A 19,667-nucleotide genomic window follows, 5' to 3' on the forward strand; every position below is an offset into this window, starting at 1 on the left:
CTGTCCCCTTCTAAATAATAATAACCTTAATGGTTAGCCATACACAACTAGCTATAAAATCATACTGTATAAAGTCAGACAAACCAAATTAAATACATCCAAAGATAATTTAAAAAATGAATCCAAAACCAAGTGCAAAACTACATGTGCAGAAAGTACAAAACATAGGTAAATATAAACCTGATGAAATGATGCAAAAACATTATACCAGAGCAAAATAAGTAAATAAATATGTCACAAAATGCAAAACAAATACGAAGCCAAATGTAAATCTTATAACTGTTCATATCATCTCATTGTTCTTTCTTTCTACACTTTTTTCATTTGGAATATGTTTTTACAGCCCTTCAGCTCATTATAAAGAGAATTCCAGAGTTTAACCCCACCACTGCTTCACAGTTGTCTGTTCACACTGGTGTTTGAGATGACCTTTCCTTCTGTGCTCTTCCTTCTCTGAAGTGAAGACAAACAGTTTTTGTAATTTAGCTGGTACTAGTTTACTTTTGGCCTTGAACAGAACAAGTAATGTCTGTAGCTTAACTAGCTCCTGCCATTTCAATAATCCAGAATTAATAAATAATATATTAGTGTGTTCCTGATCATCTGCTTTATGGATAATCCTGATAGCTCTCTTCTGTAGGAGATACAACGGCTTTGTGTTACTCTTATATGTATTACCCCAGACATTCACACAGTAGCTAATATATGGCCATATAAATGCACAATACAGGGTTCGCATCGCTCTGTAATCTAACAAATACTTTACCTTATTTAAAATGAAAATACTCTTTGACATCTTTTTTCCTCACATGTGCAATATGGGACTTCCATGTCAGACCTTCATCCAATATTACTCCCAGAAAGCAAAGCTCAGAGAGTTTCAGCTAGATGGTAGAGTTTTAGGACGACCTTACTTTTTTTAATCAGATTTCTTTGTGGTTTATTCTTTCTTAGGACCCCAAATATATGGCTGGACATGGCAAGATGAATCCTCTGCTACAGGTATCCCACAGACTGTTTGCCCATTAACTTTTTCAACACAGAATCACTGAGCAAGCATTGTTAATAGCATTATTAAAACACATTTTAGTTGGTAGATTTCTCATCCTATGTGAGGTTTTTATTCATAAGCAAAGAAAGAAATCAAAGATTGTACATGGCAAACAAGATTATACCGCTACAACAATCAAAATTCTACCAATATCTTGTAAGCTGGCTAAATTTAAACAGACATAGCTGCCCTGTGATTATTAATTTGAATAGTATCTAGTATTGGTTAATTTGTAGAAAAATACTAAAACAAAATGTGAAATATATATCAGGTTTGGTACCGCATCAGCTAGTACAACTGATGATGTAAATTATTTTAGTGTTTGTGTTATGTATTAATAAAAAATATCAGCTTTCAGGACATTGCTTAATGAAATTACACATCTGATTAATTGATGAAGCTGGCTGGTCAATGAATTCTTTGACATTACTAGTATGTGAGTCTGTTAAGTGAGTTGTAGTGACACCAGCCTTGTAGTCTATGGGTCTGATTGTCTTTTTTTCTGTCTTCTTGTCTTAGAGAGCTCAAAGAGGAGGAGTTGGACACCTGCAGAAGTGTGTGCAGAGGAAAAGACTCTAAAGGTGTTCATAGACGGTGGGAAAGTTCCCAGGAAAGCAGACTGTGTGGCTTGCATCAAGGCCTCACCACAAGAGCTGAAGTCAAGAACCTGGAAGGCTGTTAAGTACTATGTTAAGAACCGAATAACAGCAGTTCAGCGTGAAGGAGCAAGACGGTATTAAAGATTTTCTCAGGCTTTTGTTTTGAAAGGTTAATATTTCCCTTACCTCTACACTGGAGCTGCATCTTTTCTGTTTTGTTTTGAAAAACAGTTTCCTGTTGTTTTGGGGGGTTTGTGGATCTAAACATTATCTGAACAGCCTTTTTTTATAATCCCAGAAAACTGCAGTGCATTTAGTTTTGTTAAAAATTGTTATGGTTCATCACAACGTTTGTGTGGCATTATGTCCAGTTGGTGCAATTTGCTGAGCTAAAAATATGATTTAAAATCATAGTACTCAATTTTGTTTAAAATATTCTGGGAAAACAAAGGCACTTTTTTGAAGGCTTCCATTTAATGTGTGGCAGACACGAATCAATATCAGAATGCATCACTACACTGAACACAAGTCTTAACTGGATTTTAGGGTCTCTACCATCATGTTTCAAAGCTAGCTGGAGGGAGAGGAAGATGATCAGGAAGTAGCTGGAGAGAGAGGAAGATGATCAGGAAGTAGCTGGAGAGAGAGGAAGATGATCAGGAAGTAGCTGGAGAGAGAGGAAGATGATCAGGAAGCAGTTGGAGGGAGAGGAAGATGAGCAGGAAGTAGCTGGAGAGAGAGGAAGATGATCAGGAAGCAGTTGGAGGGAGAGGAAGATGAGCAGGAAGTAGCTGGAGAGAGAGGAAGATGAGCAGGAAGCAGTTGGAGGGAGAGAAAGATGAGCAGGAAGCAGTTGGAGGGAGAGGAAGATGATCAGGAAGCAGTTGGAGGGAGAGGAAGATGATCAGGAAGTAGCTGAAGAGGAAGATGAGCAGGAAGCAGTTGGAGGGAGAGAAAGATGAGCAGGAAGCAGTTGGAGGGAGAGAAAGATGAGCAGGAAGCAGTTGAAGAGGAAGATGAGCAGGAAGTAGTTGAAGAGGAAGATGAGCAGGAAGTAGTTGAAGAGGAAGATGAGCAGGAAGTAGTTGAAGAGGAAGATGAGCAGGAAGTAGCTGAAGAGGAAGATGAGCAGGAAGTAGCTGAAGAGGAAGATGAGCAGATAGTAGTTGGAGAGAGAGGAAGATGAGCAGGAAGTAGTTGGAGAGAGAGGAAGATGAGCAGGAAGTAGTTGGAGAGGAAGATGAGCAGATAGTAGTTGGAGAGAGAGGAAGATGAGCAGGAAGTAGTTGGAGAGAGAGGAAGATGAGCAGGAAGTAGTTGGAGGGAGAGGAAGATAAGCAGGAAGTAGTTGGAGAGGAAGATGAGCAGATAGTAGTTGGAGAGAGAGGAAGATGAGCAGGAAGTAGTTGGAGAGAGAGGAAGATGAGCAGGAAGTAGTTGGAGGGAGAGGAAGATAAGCAGGAAGTAGTTGGAGAGGAAGATGAGCAGATAGTAGTTGGAGAGAGAGGAAAATGAGCAGGAAGCAGTTGAAGAGGAAGATGAGCAGGAAGCAGTTGAAGAGGAAGATGAGCAGGAAGTAGTTGAAGAGGAAGATGAGCAGGAAGTAGTTGAAGAGGAAGATGAGCAGGAAGTAGCTGAAGAGGAAGATGAGCAGGAAGTAGTTGAAGAGGAAGATGAGCAGGAAGTAGTTGAAGAGGAAGATGAGCAGGAAGTAGCTGAAGAGGAAGATGAGCAGGAAGTAGTTGGAGGGAGAGGAAGATGAGCAGGAAGTAGTTGGAGAGAGAGGAAGATGAGCAGATAGTAGTTGGAGGGAGAGAAAGATGAGCAGGAAGTAGTTGGAGAGAGAGGAAGATGAGCAGGAAGCAGTTGAAGAGGAAGATGAGCAGGAAGCAGTTGAAGAGGAAGATGAGCAGGAAGTAGTTGAAGAGGAAGATGAGCAGGAAGTAGTTGAAGAGGAAGATGAGCAGGAAGTAGTTGAAGAGGAAGATGAGCAGGAAGTAGCTGAAGAGGAAGATGAGCAGGAAGTAGTTGAAGAGGAAGATGAGCAGGAAGTAGTTGGAGAGAGAGGAAGATGAGCAGGAAGCAGTTGAAGAGGAAGATGAGCAGGAAGCAGTTGAAGAGGAAGATGAGCAGGAAGTAGTTGAAGAGGAAGATGAGCAGGAAGTAGTTGAAGAGGAAGATGAGCAGGAAGTAGTTGAAGAGGAAGATGAGCAGGAAGTAGTTGAAGAGGAAGATGAGCAGGAAGTAGTTGGAGGGAGAGGAAGATGAGCAGGAAGTAGTTGGAGAGAGAGGAAGATGAGCAGGAAGCAGTTGGAGAGGAAGATGAGCAGATAGTAGTTGGAGAGAGAGGAAGATGAGCAGGAAGTAGTTGAAGAGGAAGATGAGCAGGAAGTAGTTGAAGAGGAAGATGAGCAGGAAGTAGTTGAAGAGGAAGATGAGCAGGAAGTAGTTGAAGAGGAAGATGAGCAGGAAGTAGTTGGAGGGAGAGGAAGATGAGCAGGAAGCAGTTGGAGAGGAAGATGAGCAGATAGTAGTTGGAGGGAGAGGAAGATGAGCAGGAAGTAGTTGGAGGGAGAGGAAGATGAGCAGGAAGTAGTAGGAGAGAGAGGAAGATGAGCAGGAAGCAGTTGAAGAGGAAGATGAGCAGGAAGTAGTTGGAGGGAGAGGAAGATGAGCAGGAAGTAGTAGGAGAGAGAGGAAGATGAGCAGGAAGCAGTTGAAGAGGAAGATGAGCAGGAAGCAGTTGAAGAGGAAGATGAGCAGGAAGTAGTTGAAGAGGAAGATGAGCAGGAAGTAGTTGAAGAGGAAGATGAGCAGGAAGTAGTTGAAGAGGAAGATGAGCAGGAAGTAGCTGAAGAGGAAGATGAGCAGGAAGTAGTTGGAGGGAGAGAAAGATGAGCAGGAAGCAGTTGGAGGGAGAGGAAGATGAGCAGGAAGCAGTTGAAGAGGAAGATGAGCAGGAAGCAGTTGAAGAGGAAGATGAGCAGGAAGTAGTTGAAGAGGAAGATGAGCAGGAAGTAGTTGAAGAGGAAGATGAGCAGGAAGTAGTTGAAGAGGAAGATGAGCAGGAAGTAGTTGAAGAGGAAGATGAGCAGGAAGTAGCTGAAGAGGAAGATGAGCAGGAAGTAGTTGAAGAGGAAGATGAGCAGGAAGTAGTTGGAGAGAGAGGAAGATGAGCAGGAAGCAGTTGAAGAGGAAGATGAGCAGGAAGCAGTTGAAGAGGAAGATGAGCAGGAAGTAGTTGAAGAGGAAGATGAGCAGGAAGTAACTGAAGAGGAAGATGAGCAGGAAGTAGTTGAAGAGGAAGATGAGCAGGAAGTAGTTGAAGAGGAAGATGAGCAGGAAGTAGTTGAAGAGGAAGATGAGCAGGAAGTAGTTGAAGAGGAAGATGAGCAGGAAGCAGTTGGAGAGGAAGATGAGCAGGAAGCAGTTGAAGAGGAAGATGAGCAGGAAGTAGTTGAAGAGGAAGATGAGCAGGAAGTAGTTGAAGAGGAAGATGAGCAGGAAGTAGCTGAAGAGGAAGATGAGCAGGAAGTAGTTGGAGAGAGAGGAAGATGAGCAGGAAGCAGTTGGAGAGAGAGGAAGATGAGCAGGAAGCAGTTGAAGAGGAAGATGAGCAGGAAGCAGTTGGAGGGAGAGGAAGACACGTCTTGACTGCATTTTAGGATCTCTTCCATCATGTCTCAAGATTTTATGAGCCTGACACAGACTGAAGCTGTAAAATTCAGTATAAAACCGTGTTGTGTGTGTAGTTTTTGATTCAGGGTCACTGCTCATGTGAGATTGAATCTTGCACAGTTCCTGCTCTCTGTTGTTCTAAAGAACTTTAATTGTTGGACATGTGGAGTCCATCTGTTCAACTGCCACTTTACTGTTGGACGTGCAATAACACAAATAAAAACAGTCATGGTGATCTGTAATTGAATAGACATTTTTCTTTGTGAAGGTCCCAAGACCAGACTGGGGCTGATCGATCAATCAATCAACAAACCATCCTTCAGTTTAAAAATAACTTCATTTACAACAGATCTCAAAACAACTCATGATTGATGTTGCTTGACTTTTGACAGCTGAAAGCAGTATAAATGCTGGGTAATGTTAGGGGTCACTGGATGATATCATTATAAAGGAACATATGAAGGAACATTAACAACATGTTGAACCAATATGACTAAAGTAATGATAATTCAAATCATATACGGGCAACGCTTGTGTTTCAGATTGAAAATCTGATCAGTTGATGTGCCACTGTGGACAGTCAGTCACTGTAGATGTGCATCATAGCTCTAGACTGTCACAACAGTGCTGTAATTACATGCAAATAGGAAAAGCAGTTCCGGTCCCCAAGGGGGGGCAGAATACAGGTTTGGTCCCCAAAATCATCAAAATTCAGGTTTAAATTTTTTCTGTGAGTTTTAGATGTTTCAAGTGATTTTTGTGTTCCCTTAAATTTTTCATGATTTTACAAGTTAAAATCAAAGCTGTAGGACCTTCAGAAAGGGTGGATCCCACCAGACACCAGTATGTCATTGGATCCCACGGGGTAGCAAAAACGGGTATGTGTGTGTGTGTGTGTGTGCATGTATGCATGTGTGTGTGTGTGTGTGTGTGTGTGTGTGTGTGTGTGTGCGTGTGTGTGCATGCGTGTGTGCGTGTGTGCGTCTGTGTGTGCATGCATGTGTGTGCGTGTGCGCGTATGCATGCATGCGTGTGCGTGTGTGCAGAGTCAATGGAACTAACTAGAAACCATGTATTTTGTGACATTCTGGGACTTCTGTACAGTGCGTTACACCATGTTGCACCATTATTACTTAAAAATTGTACAACAGACTCAGTGGTTTTTGTTTGGCATAATTTTATAACTGGAAAAACAGCAGGAATCATTTGTACATTTAAAGTGCAAAAGACAGTAATAATAGTAAAGTCAAACCAATTTTTAAATAAATAAAGATAAAAATTCTATTTACATGTTAAAAACAAATTCTTCCAGTCTGTAAGTGTATTCGATCTCAGGACAAGGTTTTAATAAATTACAAATAAAGTGGAATTATTGCCCTACGTAGTAAACACAGTTGTGTCTCAAACAGACATGTTGTGTCACAGTGGTTCTAAATGTGAAGGAATAAACTGTCATTATAAAAGTTAGACAGCCCTTGCAAAAGAGGCACACAGTCCAATGACCTGTCATGCACACAAACACAAAAGGCTGAACTTCCCTGAAGAAGCACCAGCTGCTGGGGCTCCCAGTCAGTTGGGTTCATGGTCATTCAGTGACATTTTCACTGACAGTAGATGTCTGCGTTCTCAGCTTCTAGTTTCTTCTGAAAGTACAAACTGAGGTTAGCAGCTGCAGTCGGCGACCCGAGCACAAGCGCCCACTGCACTCATGTAAACACGTTAGAGCTTGAACACAAAGGAGACGTGAACGAACTTTAGGTATGGGAGTAAAAATACACATGAACTCATGTGTCCAGGAACCATTTACTAATGTGGTCATATTAACAAAGTACCAACTTCTGCAAGATGTCCATTAACAGCATTTAGGTCATGGTCATCACTGACTCTGAACAGACAAATATAAATACTCTTAAATAAATTCATAGAAGAAATTTGTCTTAATCACACTGTTTCATTCATCACATAAATGTTACCGTTCATTTATATTAGTTAGAATCTAAATTAACATGTAATCCATTAATAAATGTTCAAAAGACATTTGTGTAGAGTTACTCCTTAATATTGTATTAATTAAATCTGAACTCTTCAGATGTTTGAGTATATTAACCACTCACAGCCTCTTCATGAATTTCAATGTGTAAATGAATACCTTTCATAAAATAAGTACCATCAAAATTAGCTTAGACTCATTAGATAACCTTTAATTAACTTGTTATTGCTTCTTACTGAATTAACTACCGGCAATGTTAATGAATCTAAGTAATTTAATATTTTAGTTAATATGATCAGCATTAGTAAATACTACTGGATTGTTCTGCCATTACTCGACACATGAGTTCACCTGTAGTTAACAGGTAGCTCCTGCTTATCCCAGCATGATCTGAGGTGAGTGGAGCGGACTTTTACTGGAAGGTGCATCTAAAGCACACAGTGTTTTTGTACGCATGACTGACATCCTGATAATGCCCATGATGCTTAGAGTCCAGCAGGACGCCCACCAGAGGCAGGACGGCTCCTTTGAAAGTGCAGTCAGCTTCATTTCCTGCGTCCGTCAGCCCTGACAGAGGACGTCCGTCTGTCCGTCAGCCCTGACTGAGGACGTCCGTCTGTCCGTCAGCCCTGACAGAGGACGTCCGTCTGTCCGTCAGCCCTGACAGAGGATGTCCGTCTGTCCGTCAGCCCTGACAGAGGACGTCCGCCTGTCCGTCAGCCCTGACTGAGGACGTCCGTCTGTCCGTCAGCCCTGACTGAGGACGTCCGTCTGTCCGTCAGCCCTGACAGAGGACGTCCGCCTGTCCGTCAGCCCTGACAGAGGACGTCCGCCTGTCCGTCAGCCCTGACAGAGGACGTCCGTCTGTCCGTCAGCCCTGACTGAGGACGTCCGTCTGTCCGTCAGCCCTGACAGAGGACGTCCGTCTGTCCGTCAGCCCTGACTGAGGACGTCCGTCTGTCCGTCAGCCCTGACAGAGGACGTCCGTCTGTCCGTCAGCCCTGACAGAGGACGTCCGTCCGTCTGTCCGTCAGCCCTGACAGAGGACGTTCGTCTGTCCGTCAGCCCTGACAGAGGACGTTCGTCTGTCCGTCAGCCCTGACAGAGGACGTCCGCCTGTCCGTCAGCCCTGACAGAGGACGTCCGTCTGTCCGTCAGCCCTGACTGAGGACGTCCGTCTGTCCGTCAGCCCTGACAGAGGACGTCCGTCTGTCCGTCAGCCCTGACTGAGGACGTCCGTCTGTCCGTCAGCCCTGACAGAGGACGTCCGTCTGTCCGTCAGCCCTGACAGAGGACGTTCGTCTGTCCGTCAGCCCTGACAGAGGACGTCCGTCTGTCCGTCAGCCCTGACAGAGGACGTCCGTCTGTCCGTCAGCCCTGACTGAGGACGTCCGTCTGTCCGTCAGCCCTGACAGAGGACGTCCGTCTGTCCGTCAGCCCTGACAGAGGACGTCCGTCTGTCCGTCAGCCCTGACTGAGGACGTCCGTCTGTCCGTCAGCCCTGACAGAGGACGTCCGCCTGTCCGTCAGCCCTGACAGAGGACATCCGTCTGTCCGTCAGCCCTGACAGAGGACGTCCGTCTGTCCGTCAGCCCTGACAGAGGACGTCCGTCCGCCTGTCCGTCAGCCCTGACAGAGGACATCGGTCTCGAACTGCAGCAGCTGTCCCATGAAGGCCAGGTTTGGGGAGATGACGTGCCGCCGCCGCTTCACGAAGTCGAAGGCCTCGTCGAGTCGGACGCGCTGGGTGTGCATGAGGTAGGCCAGGCAGATGGTGGCGGAGCGGGAGATCCCAGCCTGGCAGTGCACCAGCACCCGACCGCCGCGGTGCTTCACCGAGTCTGTGGGCGGGGCCAAGAGGACGACACGTTAACGGACTCCATTTCACATCATATGGACACATTTACAAACCAAGGTTCAAATAGTTTTGGATGTTTCATTCTAGTTTAGTGTTATTTAGTTTGGACTTTTTTGTCTCTAATTCAGTTCGTTTTAATTGTTTTCAGAGCAGGTCTGGTAGTTTTTATTAGTTTTGTTGTTTTTTTTTTAAATGCTTAGTTTTAGTTTAGTTGGAGTTTAGTTGGAGTTTAGTTTTAGTTTAGTTGGAGTTTAGTTGGAGTTTTAGTTTAGTTGGGGTTTAGTTTAAGTTTAGTTGGAGTTTAGTTTTAGTTTAGTTGTAGTTTAGTTGTAGTTTTAGTTTAGTTGGAGTTTAGTTTAAGTTTAGTTGGAGTTTAGTTTTAGTTTAGTTGTTGTTTTAGTTTAGTTGTAGTTTAGTTTTAGTTGTAGTTTAGTTTTAGTTTAGTTTAGTTTAGTTCAGTTTAGTTTAGTTTAGTTTAGTTGTAGTTTAGTTTAGTTTAGTTGTAGTTTAGTTTAGTTTTAGTTGTAGTTTAGTTTTAGTTTAGTTCAGTTTAGTTTAGTTTAGTTTAGTTTTAGTTTAGTTGTAGTTTTAGTTCAGTGGGGTCGGGACCCCACATGGGGTCGCCTGGAATTCAAATGGGGTCGCCTGGAATTTCTAATAATGGATTTTTGGAAAAAAAAAAAAAAAAAAATGTACTAATAAAAAATACATGGTGAGTTTTTAGAGACAATCACAAAGCATAAAAGACATGACAAAGTCTGAAACTGAAGCGCTGTGGTACCGTTTATGCACGTCTTTAAGTGTTGGGGGTCACCAGAAATTTGTGACGTTAAAATGGGGTCACGAGCTGTTAAAGGTTGGGAACCACTGGTTTACCTGTAATGTTAAGTTTCCTGGTACTATAACTGAGTAACTACGCAAACTTTAAAGAAGCCTGAGGAAAGTAATCTATAAAAAGAATGTCCACTTGAATGTGTGAGTTTTAATGAAGTTTAGTTTGTAGAGGTTGATAATACCGTGAAAACATCATCATCTTCTCATGTTAAGGTTTTTAATAAAAACTAGGCCTGGGCAAGTTACCGCGTTATTACCGTGTTAACACATTCATTAAATAACGCCAACAACTTTTTTCTCTCCCGTTAATGGCGTTTTATTCTAACTCCTATTCTTCTGCTTGTGTGCGTGTAGCGATTAGCTGCAGATAGACAACAGGTTTAACAAGAAAAGACGGACGTCCAAAACTTGTGTCCAAATCTGTTCCTGTAGACTCACTGTAAAACTGACACATACAAACTAAATCTGTCTGAGTTCTGTTCACTGCCTTAGTACGTTTACATGGCATTAGACATGTAAATGAATGGGAAAAAGACCACTAGCTCCATGCTAACTTGAATGGGAAAATCCATAGACACACTAACGATTAGCATTTACAGATTAATTTAAGATTTTCAACGTCTTTTTATCCAACAACAAAGGTTCACATCAGAGATATTTGATACTATTCATTCTGACAACAACTGAACAGAAAATACTCACAGACAAACGTTTTTGGGGCCATACAAACAGAGTGAAAGAAACGTGTCTGTTAGTTCCTTCTTATGTCTGAACTGACTACGGGAACACCGCAAGGACAAAACATACGTTAGTGACACTTATTCCCACCACTAGAGGGCCCCCTTTGTTTACTTTGAACAGCTGAACATCACATATTATTGTTCTTATTAGTATTAGTACTGATTAGTGGGACTAAGACTCCTGTCAATCACTCACAAGTGTAAATAAACATGTGTGGACATAAACATGTGTAACAGTAGCGGTCTGTTCCATGGACATTTTCATTTAAATGTCTTCAGATGGTGGGGGGGGGAGAAGGACACAGGTGTTTGGAAGCACTGACATGTGCAATTATTTTTATCAGCGGAGTACTGCAGTCTGAAATATCACTGAAAGGAAATACACACTGTTGATACCGGCACCCCCCCATATAACTATGCAATTAATTGTGATTAATCGCAGAAATCCGCACGATTAATTGTGATTAAAAATTTTCATCGCTGTCCAGCACTAATAAAAATATATCACAGCTTCAAACCCTTGGGACTTTTTAACTGGAGTTAAAATGGGTTTAAAATGTACTGTTGTTGTTTTCATCAGTATTCTAAGAGATGGAACAAAATCTTAGTTCATTTGAGGTTTTGTGGATAGGTTTCTGGTTCAGTTTAGGGTGTTTTATGACTTTTCCATGTCTTGTCGGTCATGAGTGTTACAGTATAAGAGGCCTGTGTTCTACAGAATGTTAGTAAGTATATATTTGAAATATCTTCAACTCAGTGTCTGGGTCCCTCATCCTAAACTAGATCCTATGTTATTGCATTTTCATGGACTGAATAGACTGAAACTGGACTGGACTGTCCACTCCTGAGCCAATTATTAACAATAAAGAGTCAAAAAAAAAAGGAAAACAGCTCCATTATATGTGTTTGCACCTCCTGTTGGGCTGTATAATCCAGTTGTTTTGTAACCAGATGATTAGAACATTAAGTCCATAAATCTGGGCCTCCAAATGGATTATGACACACAAGCTGCTTATAGACATTTCAGGATATTTATGATACATTGAAAGTAGAAAAGATGGCTAACTGAACCAAATGAGTTCTTCGAACAATAAGATGAGACACAACTGTTAATGGGGCTGACAGTGAGCGAGGAAATAAAGCCTCAGCGTCAACTCCTGGATCGACATTTATGGGATTAGACTGTTTAGAAAACCTCTGACTCCACCCAAGGTTCTAATAGTTTAGGATTTTTCATTCTAGTTTATTTAGTTTGGACTTTTTTTTTCTCTAATTCAGTTCGTTTTAATTAGTTTTCGGAGCAGGTTTGATAGTTTTTATTAGTTTTCGTTTTCTTGTAAATGCTTAGTTTTAATTTAGGTTTTTTTTTTTTTTCCTTTCACATCTTCTCTGTTGTATTCAAATCAATCCCAGACAGGACTCTGCTGCTTTAGTCTCCATGTTTCCAGGTAGAGTGGGGACCAGAAGACGACTGGAAACCACAAGTGAACACAAGTGACGGACCTTGAAGTACCATACGATGCCAGCAGCTAAAATTGCTCCAGCGAAATAATCGATTTTGTATCAATCCGACATCGACAAAGATGAAAACAAAGGGAATTTTATCCATAATTTTTATATATTTTAGTTAGTTTTGTAAACACACAATACAGTTTCAGTTAGTTATCGTTTTTTCTTTTAATTATAGTTTTTATTTATTTCAGTTAGCGAAAATGTTTTTTTTTCAATTCTAGTTTTCATCGTTTTGTTAGTTTTCGTTAACGATAATAACCTTGATTCCGCCTTCTCATATTATTATGTATTAATTATATACTAATACTTTACTGCACCTTTACTAGTGTACTATATCTGTACTCTTATGACAATAAATGGAATATCTTGTGTTCTTATCTGGACCAATAACAGAACAAGTAATTGATGAAATGTCAAGTCAAGACGTTAATGAACAAAATAACAATACCTTTTTACTGAATGTAAAATGTCTACATGTTGGAGTTTTTAATATGTAAATATCCTGTACAGCATTTTTTTTTTTTCAAACATAAATTAATACTGTGTGCATTTTTAATCATAATTCTATTCTGTTATAGTCCATTTTCTTTCTTTTTTTTTTTTTTTACTTAATTTGTGTTCCTTTGACCATTACCTTGTTACACACTTGCCCTTAATTACTTACTGCTCTTTGTACTTTCTACTTTATTTCCATATGCTTTTATTTACATATTGTCATAAACACATGGCATAATATTCTCCTACTACATTCATCTGTAAGTTATCTTATCTATTCTGAGCTCATTTAATTCTAACATTCACCAAAAAAGCAGTGTTGTTGAATTTATGATGCACTATTATTAGAGCTTTTATTCCTCTTTGCTGTAAATCTGAGATGAATCAAGTTCCATTTTGTCTTAAAATGATCTTAACCCTTTCATGCATGAATTATGAGAACCTTAGTCAATATTGTTTTCTTGAGTGATCATATTCTTCTTTAGGCAGAAAAAAACAATGCGAGCAAAATTTTTTTATGAACCTATTTCTTATGGAGTCACAAAAATGTCCCGTCAGCTGGACACCATGGGTTGAATTAATGAAGCAAAGAAACATGGATTTAAAACTCATCATCAGAAAGTGATAAACTGTGTGAAAACTATGAAATAAAAACATTTTTAATGCCGCTATTTGCTAAATCGCTAATGTTTTCTCCCATTTTCTCATACTCTAATATTAGTTATTACTCATTTCATGGAGATAAAATCCTCCTGAGACCCAGGAAACCGACAGTTTTAGCTGTTTTACATTAACCCTTTCATGCATGAATTATGAGAACCTTAATCAAGATTTTTTCGGACTGTTTCTATTCCTCTTTAGGCATGAAAGAAAAAACATTGAAATTTTCTTTTATGAACCTAGTTTTCATGGAGTTCCCAAAATGTCCACTCAGCTGGACACCATGCATTTAATTTATGAAGCAAAAAACATGTATTTACTGATAAACTGTGTGAAAACTATGAAATACAAACATTTTAAATGCTGCTAATCTTATTTTTTCTCATATATTAACATGCTGTAATACTAGTTATTGCTCATTTCATGGCGATAATATGCAAAAAACCCCAAAACGTTTTTGCTTAAAAAATAAATTGCTAATTACAGTCTAATAACAATTAGCAATTGGTTTCCACTCCAACATGTTAGTGCAGATCAGGTTTATCAGAACAGTGCAGTTACAGTAACAGTCTGAAGAACAGTGGATGGGATGGTGCATGCACTGCAAAAATCTAACTGACCAAGTGTATTTGTCTCATTTCTAGTCCAAATATCTCGTCACACTTAAAATAAGACAGAATCACCCAAAGAGGAACATTCTTTTTTCGCTTCATTCAAGCAAAAAAATCTGCCAGTGGAACAAGTGAAAATGATCTTGGTAGGATTACTTGAAATCAGATTTTGCAGATCTGTTGTCTATAAATAACTTCTTCTATCTCACTCAGAGTTCCTCTTTAGGTGATTCTGTCTGATTTTAAGTGTGATGGCATATTTGGACTAGAAATGAGAAAAACACACTCGGTAAAATTTTGATTTTTGCAGTGTGAGCGTCCACTGTGTTGGCTGATGTGGAACAAAAACAACCAAACACATGAATATACAGTAGAACAGCTGTCCACTGGAGTGAGCACTGTGCATGAAGGGGTTAACAGGGCTCCTCACCAGTGGTCATCGCTGCTGACCACACTCATCTCATCTTCAGACTCACCGATAAAGGCGATGGCTGTGGAGAAGCACGCTCTGATGTCAGCAGCCAGACTGTCCTCCACCGTCAGCCTCAGGTACTCAAACTCGCCTTCGTAGAAGTTCGGACAGGAAGAGGAAACGTTGAGCACGGCCGTGATGCCCGCCGCCACCAGGGTGTCTCTGCGGGACGAGTGGACGGCACTGCCCAGGAACAGGAAGGGCAGGAGCTCCACCGGACCGTCCTGGAATCCACAAAACACCCACCACATGTTCAGGAAACGACAGCAGCCGCTCCACAGCTCAGTGTGTCTCATATTCAGACATAAAGAGCCTTACAGGAGCTTTAGGATGGAACCCACAGCTGTCAAACATGTGGCCCGGGGGCCAAAACCGGCCCACCAAAGGGTCCAGTCCGGCCCTGGGAGGAATTTGTGAAATGCAAAAATGTAACTAAAATCTGACCAATCCTTTGAGCTCAGGTTCCACATTCAGACCAGTTCAGTCTGCAGTGGGCAGGACCAGTCCAATACGATCAGAAGAACAGAAATAAGGACAACTGAATATGTTTCTGTTCGGAAATGTGAATATTTTCATGGATTTACACTAAAATAAAGGAGAATTTTGCAAAAAAAATGCAAATAACCTGAAATGTCGTAAGAGAAGTCAGTTCAATTGTACTAATATTCTGTCTGTTCTTAAATGTTGTGTGTGTTTGTAGATCCACTGTGATCTGTACGTTCTAATGAACATGTGGAAATGATAAACTGAGGCAGAATAGTGTTCAATTACAACATTTGTTCAGTTTGTTCATGTTATTCACATTTTTGAAAGGATGGTTTGTAGATGGAAACCTGCTCATTATGTAAATCTACTTTTTTTAGAGGACAGTTTAGAGTTGACATTGTCTCTATATAACTCTGTTGTTATTTTCCTGGTGCGGCCCAGTGCAGATCAGATTCAGCTGAATGTGGACGTGGACTAACAGGAGTCTGACAGCCCTGCTCCAACATAAAGAGCTTTAAGAGCTTTATGATGTAAGCTGTGGACCGCTTCTGTTCGATTACATCACAGAACAGACGGGGGACCTGTAAGCAGGAGTGTTTGGGTACCTGATCATACGCTGGCGTCCTCCGGCCTGTGGCTGTGGGCTCTGCTTCAGCTGTACACATGTTACTGCTGGGACACAGCTCTGGATAGGCCTCGGAAAAGCCCTCAAATCCTCCTAAAACCAGGACACAAAGCCTTCAGCTCCAAACCTTCACCAGCCAAAGTCCTGCTGACAGTGTCTTATGTATGAAGGCATGTGGACCACTGGAGGACATGAACATGAAAAAGAAGCTCCCACTGAGGAACAGCTTCAGCCGTTCACCCACTGGCCTCACACTGGAGACTTTAACACGGACTTCAAAATGGGTTCAGTGCATTTTAATCACAGACTCAGGTTTTTGTTCGTTTGTTTGTTTTAATTCATAATGGTGTTGTTTAAGCCTTTTATCGAGCAAGTTCCTATTTTTGGTCATTTCCACATACATAAGACAGTGACAGCAACAGTTCCAGTCAGACAACAATCTGAGGTCCAATGTGGTCTACAGGGTCTGGAAGGCCCAGTGTGGTCTACAGGGTCTGGAAGGCCCAATGTGGTCTACAGGGTCTGGAAGGCCCAGTGTGGTCTACAGGGTCTGGAAGGCCCAATGTGGTCTACAGGGTCTGGAAGGCCCAGTGTGGTCTACAGGGTCTGGAAGGCCCAATGTGGTCTACAGGGTCTGGAAGGCCCACCTGGGCATGAACAGTGAGTGGACCTGCTTTGTTCAGTACCATGAACTTTCTTTCTTTCTTTCTTTCTTTCTTTCTTTCTTTCTTTCTTTCTTTCTTTCTTTCTTTCTTTCTTTCTTTCTTTCTTTCCTCCATCAGCTCTACCACAGCTACAGCTTTTCTTCCTGGGGTCCTTACAATAATCTTTACAACTTGTCAATGCAAATCACATACAATAGAATCATTCAAAACAATTTTCACATTCTATATAACACACACAAAAAAAATTAAAAAAACGACACAAATGCAGACCTGACAGCTCCTTCAGGTCAGCAGCGGTATAACATATATGTACATATATTTAATTAACCCAGGTGTCAGTCATCTATGGTCAGTAGATGTTTTTAACTGATTCCTTAATTTCCAGTCGTTTGTTCCATTCTTCCATACTTCTGTTTATTTCCATTCTTTTCATTGCATTTGTTCTTGTTTGGGTCTGTGTGAAATTCCCTCTGGTTGTCTGTCTGGTTGCACAGCTCTGTCTATCTGAACTAAAACAAACATTTTTGTACAAGATGGATGGTTTTTTGGATCTAATAATATTACTAAAGAAAACCAGTAATTAAATAAAAAAGTAATCTAGTAATGGAACTAATGTAAGGAATGATGTTCAAAGGGGTCATGTGGATGTGGACAGGGGTCTGGACCAGCACGCATGGGGGTCGAATGTTCTAAAATACATGTTCTTTTCACATTACATGTGTAGTTTTTGTATTTTTTTTACATATATATACACGTCTAGGGCGGTTCGAAAATATCAGTTCTGCAATATATCGCGATATTTCATTTCACAATACTGTACTGACATTAAAAAGTACTGCATGGATATTTTTAGGTGTTTATTCAAATGCAGATATGGCGGAGGTTCACTTTGTTTTTTTGTTTTTCTTTATTGTTTCTATCTTATGTATAGTTATTTTACACTGTTTTATTAAATCATGGTTCTCTGAATCCTCCTAAAAACCCTTTAGACTGTCTGAGAGGCAGATGGGAGCTCCTTTGGAAACGAGGAGACTCAGAAAAAATTTGTGATGGAACATTAGATCCTGTTGGGATCAAATAAAAATGTGTTCAGGATTGGTGCAGATTTGTGCTGGAATTCAATACTTCCAGGAAAAAAATCTAAAAAAAAAAAAAAAAAAAAAAGAAACAAGCAAAAAATGGCCTTTTTAACTGTATCATGATATATCATATTGTGATCTGTACCATATCTTCCCTATACACGTCCTAGATTTCTTTTTACCAAATATGGTAACTTCATTGACCTTGATTTTCCACATGATGATATAAAATTTTGAAAAAAAAATAAAGTACTAAAGTCTTGTTGCGTCCTCCAATAACAAACTACGGCTGAAATGTTGAAGGTCAGAGTATTTCTATGAGTGACCTATAACAGGCTCACATAAAAGGACCACTGTTACCTTGCAAAATACACCCAAAGTTTAAAGACTTCCTGATAGAATCTGAACAATATATCAGATCTTTAGAATTGATCTTTAACAGAAAAAGCACTGGCACCTTGACAATTTATGAAGAATTCTTTAAAATAGACTGAACTCTCTGATGCATTTATTTATTTATTTTTATTAGATATATTGTTGTTGGGATTTTTTAAAATACTACTGTTTATCTATTCTGCCTTGTGCACTTTATAAAAAAAAAACAAAAAACAACAAACATAAAATAACTGTAATATTCTGGCAGCTGGGGCACCAAAAAAATGCTGTAAAATAACAGAAAATAACCATCTCATAAAAATATGGTAATTTTCCATAATTAAAATACAGTTTTTTGCCCTAACTTTACATGAGATTTTGCTTTTTTTTTTGGACTTTTTAATGTTTAATAAAGAATATTTACATGTATTAAAACAATCCAATTCCCTATATATATATATATATATATATATATATATATGTACATATAATTTTCAGTGAGACTCAGTTGTCCAATCCACTGATAAAAACTGTATTTGGACAGTTTATCAGTGCTTATACATGTTCTACATTCACAAAAATACATTTATTCAACAGTTTTGTTGTGAAACCTCCTGTAATTACACAAGATATTTGTCAATGAACAAACAAGTCTGGTTCAACTGACAGAACTAATACTTCTGTTACTGTTAACTGTCAGTAATTTTATCTGGGGTTTTTTATTTTTTTTTACAGTATTAAACTTTAAATTAACAGTTTAATCTCATACATAGAAAATAAATGAAAAAAATCTTTTAAAAAATGTACATTTTCTGGTTACTGACAGTTGCAGTTTTTTCCTGTTCTTTTCCATTGGACATGTAAACTCAGTCTGTTTGTGTCATTTCATTGATATTTTCCTGTATCTGAAAAATTCAGGACAAATCTGTCAAATAAACAGTGAAAATTCAGTTCAGTTACTTTTTTTTTTTTTCCAGTGTGTCTTTAAATGTTTTTGTCTTAAACACATTTGCTGAAATGCCTTTTCTTGTTGCCATCTTCAGTGTGTGTGTTCATGTGTGCTGTAAACCTGTAGATGTTCTGTCCAGGTGTGGAGGTCCAGGGCTCACCTTGCAGGAAGCAGATGCTGGAGCGGACCTCACCGCCCAGGGCTGCGAGCAGCATGTGGGCCACACTGTCCGGCTTCAGCTCGTCCGCGGAGCCGCTCCTCTCATCCACCACCACCACGGGGCTCCACTCCCCGCTCCGCAGCCGGCCCAGGAACGCCTTGTCCGGCACCAGCCACTCCAGAGCCACCGCGGAGCCCTTGGACCTGCGGCGCAGCACCGAGTTCCAGTTGACGTTCCGGGACTCGCGTATGTGGGTCAGCGAGAAGTCCAGGAAGGGCCTGCAGTCCAGGACCACACAGCCGGAGGACGCGCACTGGTCCCGGGGGGTCCTGAGGATGCGCACCAGCTCCCCTGCGGTTATGTCCAGGAGGTCCCAGGTGGAGGTCATACCTGCACACGTCACACACACACACAGGTCAGCACACCTTCAGCTGATGGTCCTCTGGGTTCCCTCACCTCTGCTGATCATCTACTGGAGGACAGTGTTGTTTAGAGCTGCAGACCCTGGACCACCTGTCCTGTCTCTCACACACACCAGCTGTGAACACAACACACACTTCCACTCACTTCACTGATAACAGCTGGGGAAGGGGCGGGGCCACCGCGGCTCCGCCCGCTTTTCCATTCAGGAGCCGTCAGAGGCGGAAACTACCATATATGGCATCACCGACGTGCCTTACATAGGCACTGACGTCAAATCAGATTTTCCGACCGCGCACGTGGTTATTCGGGGTTATCCCATGTTTTTGTGTTGAGTGACGTCATGTGTGTGAGAGTTAAAGCGGGGAGAGGAAGTCAACAGATATTATATTATATTATATTATATTA

At 40.9% G+C, this 19,667-nt stretch overlaps 1 protein-coding gene across 1 annotated transcript; it reads right to left on the reverse strand.

The window, feature by feature from the left end:
* Positions 1–6,494: 6,494 nt before the first annotated feature.
* Positions 6,495–19,386, reverse strand: LOC115425244 (dual specificity protein phosphatase 2-like). Its single transcript, XM_030142651.1, has 5 exons — positions 18,840–19,386; positions 15,592–15,704; positions 14,505–14,724; positions 8,937–9,159; positions 6,495–7,896 (listed from the first exon to the last, which is right to left on the reverse strand). The coding sequence occupies exons 1-4, from the start codon at positions 19,225–19,227 to the stop codon at positions 8,942–8,944; spliced, it is 939 nt and encodes a 312-aa protein (XP_029998511.1). The 5' UTR covers positions 19,228–19,386; the 3' UTR covers positions 6,495–7,896; positions 8,937–8,941.
* Positions 19,387–19,667: the final 281 nt, after the last annotated feature.

The sequence above is a fragment of the Sphaeramia orbicularis genome, chromosome 9 (assembly GCF_902148855.1).
Source record: "Sphaeramia orbicularis chromosome 9, fSphaOr1.1, whole genome shotgun sequence".
Classification (NCBI taxonomy): Eukaryota; Metazoa; Chordata; class Actinopteri; order Kurtiformes; family Apogonidae; genus Sphaeramia; species Sphaeramia orbicularis.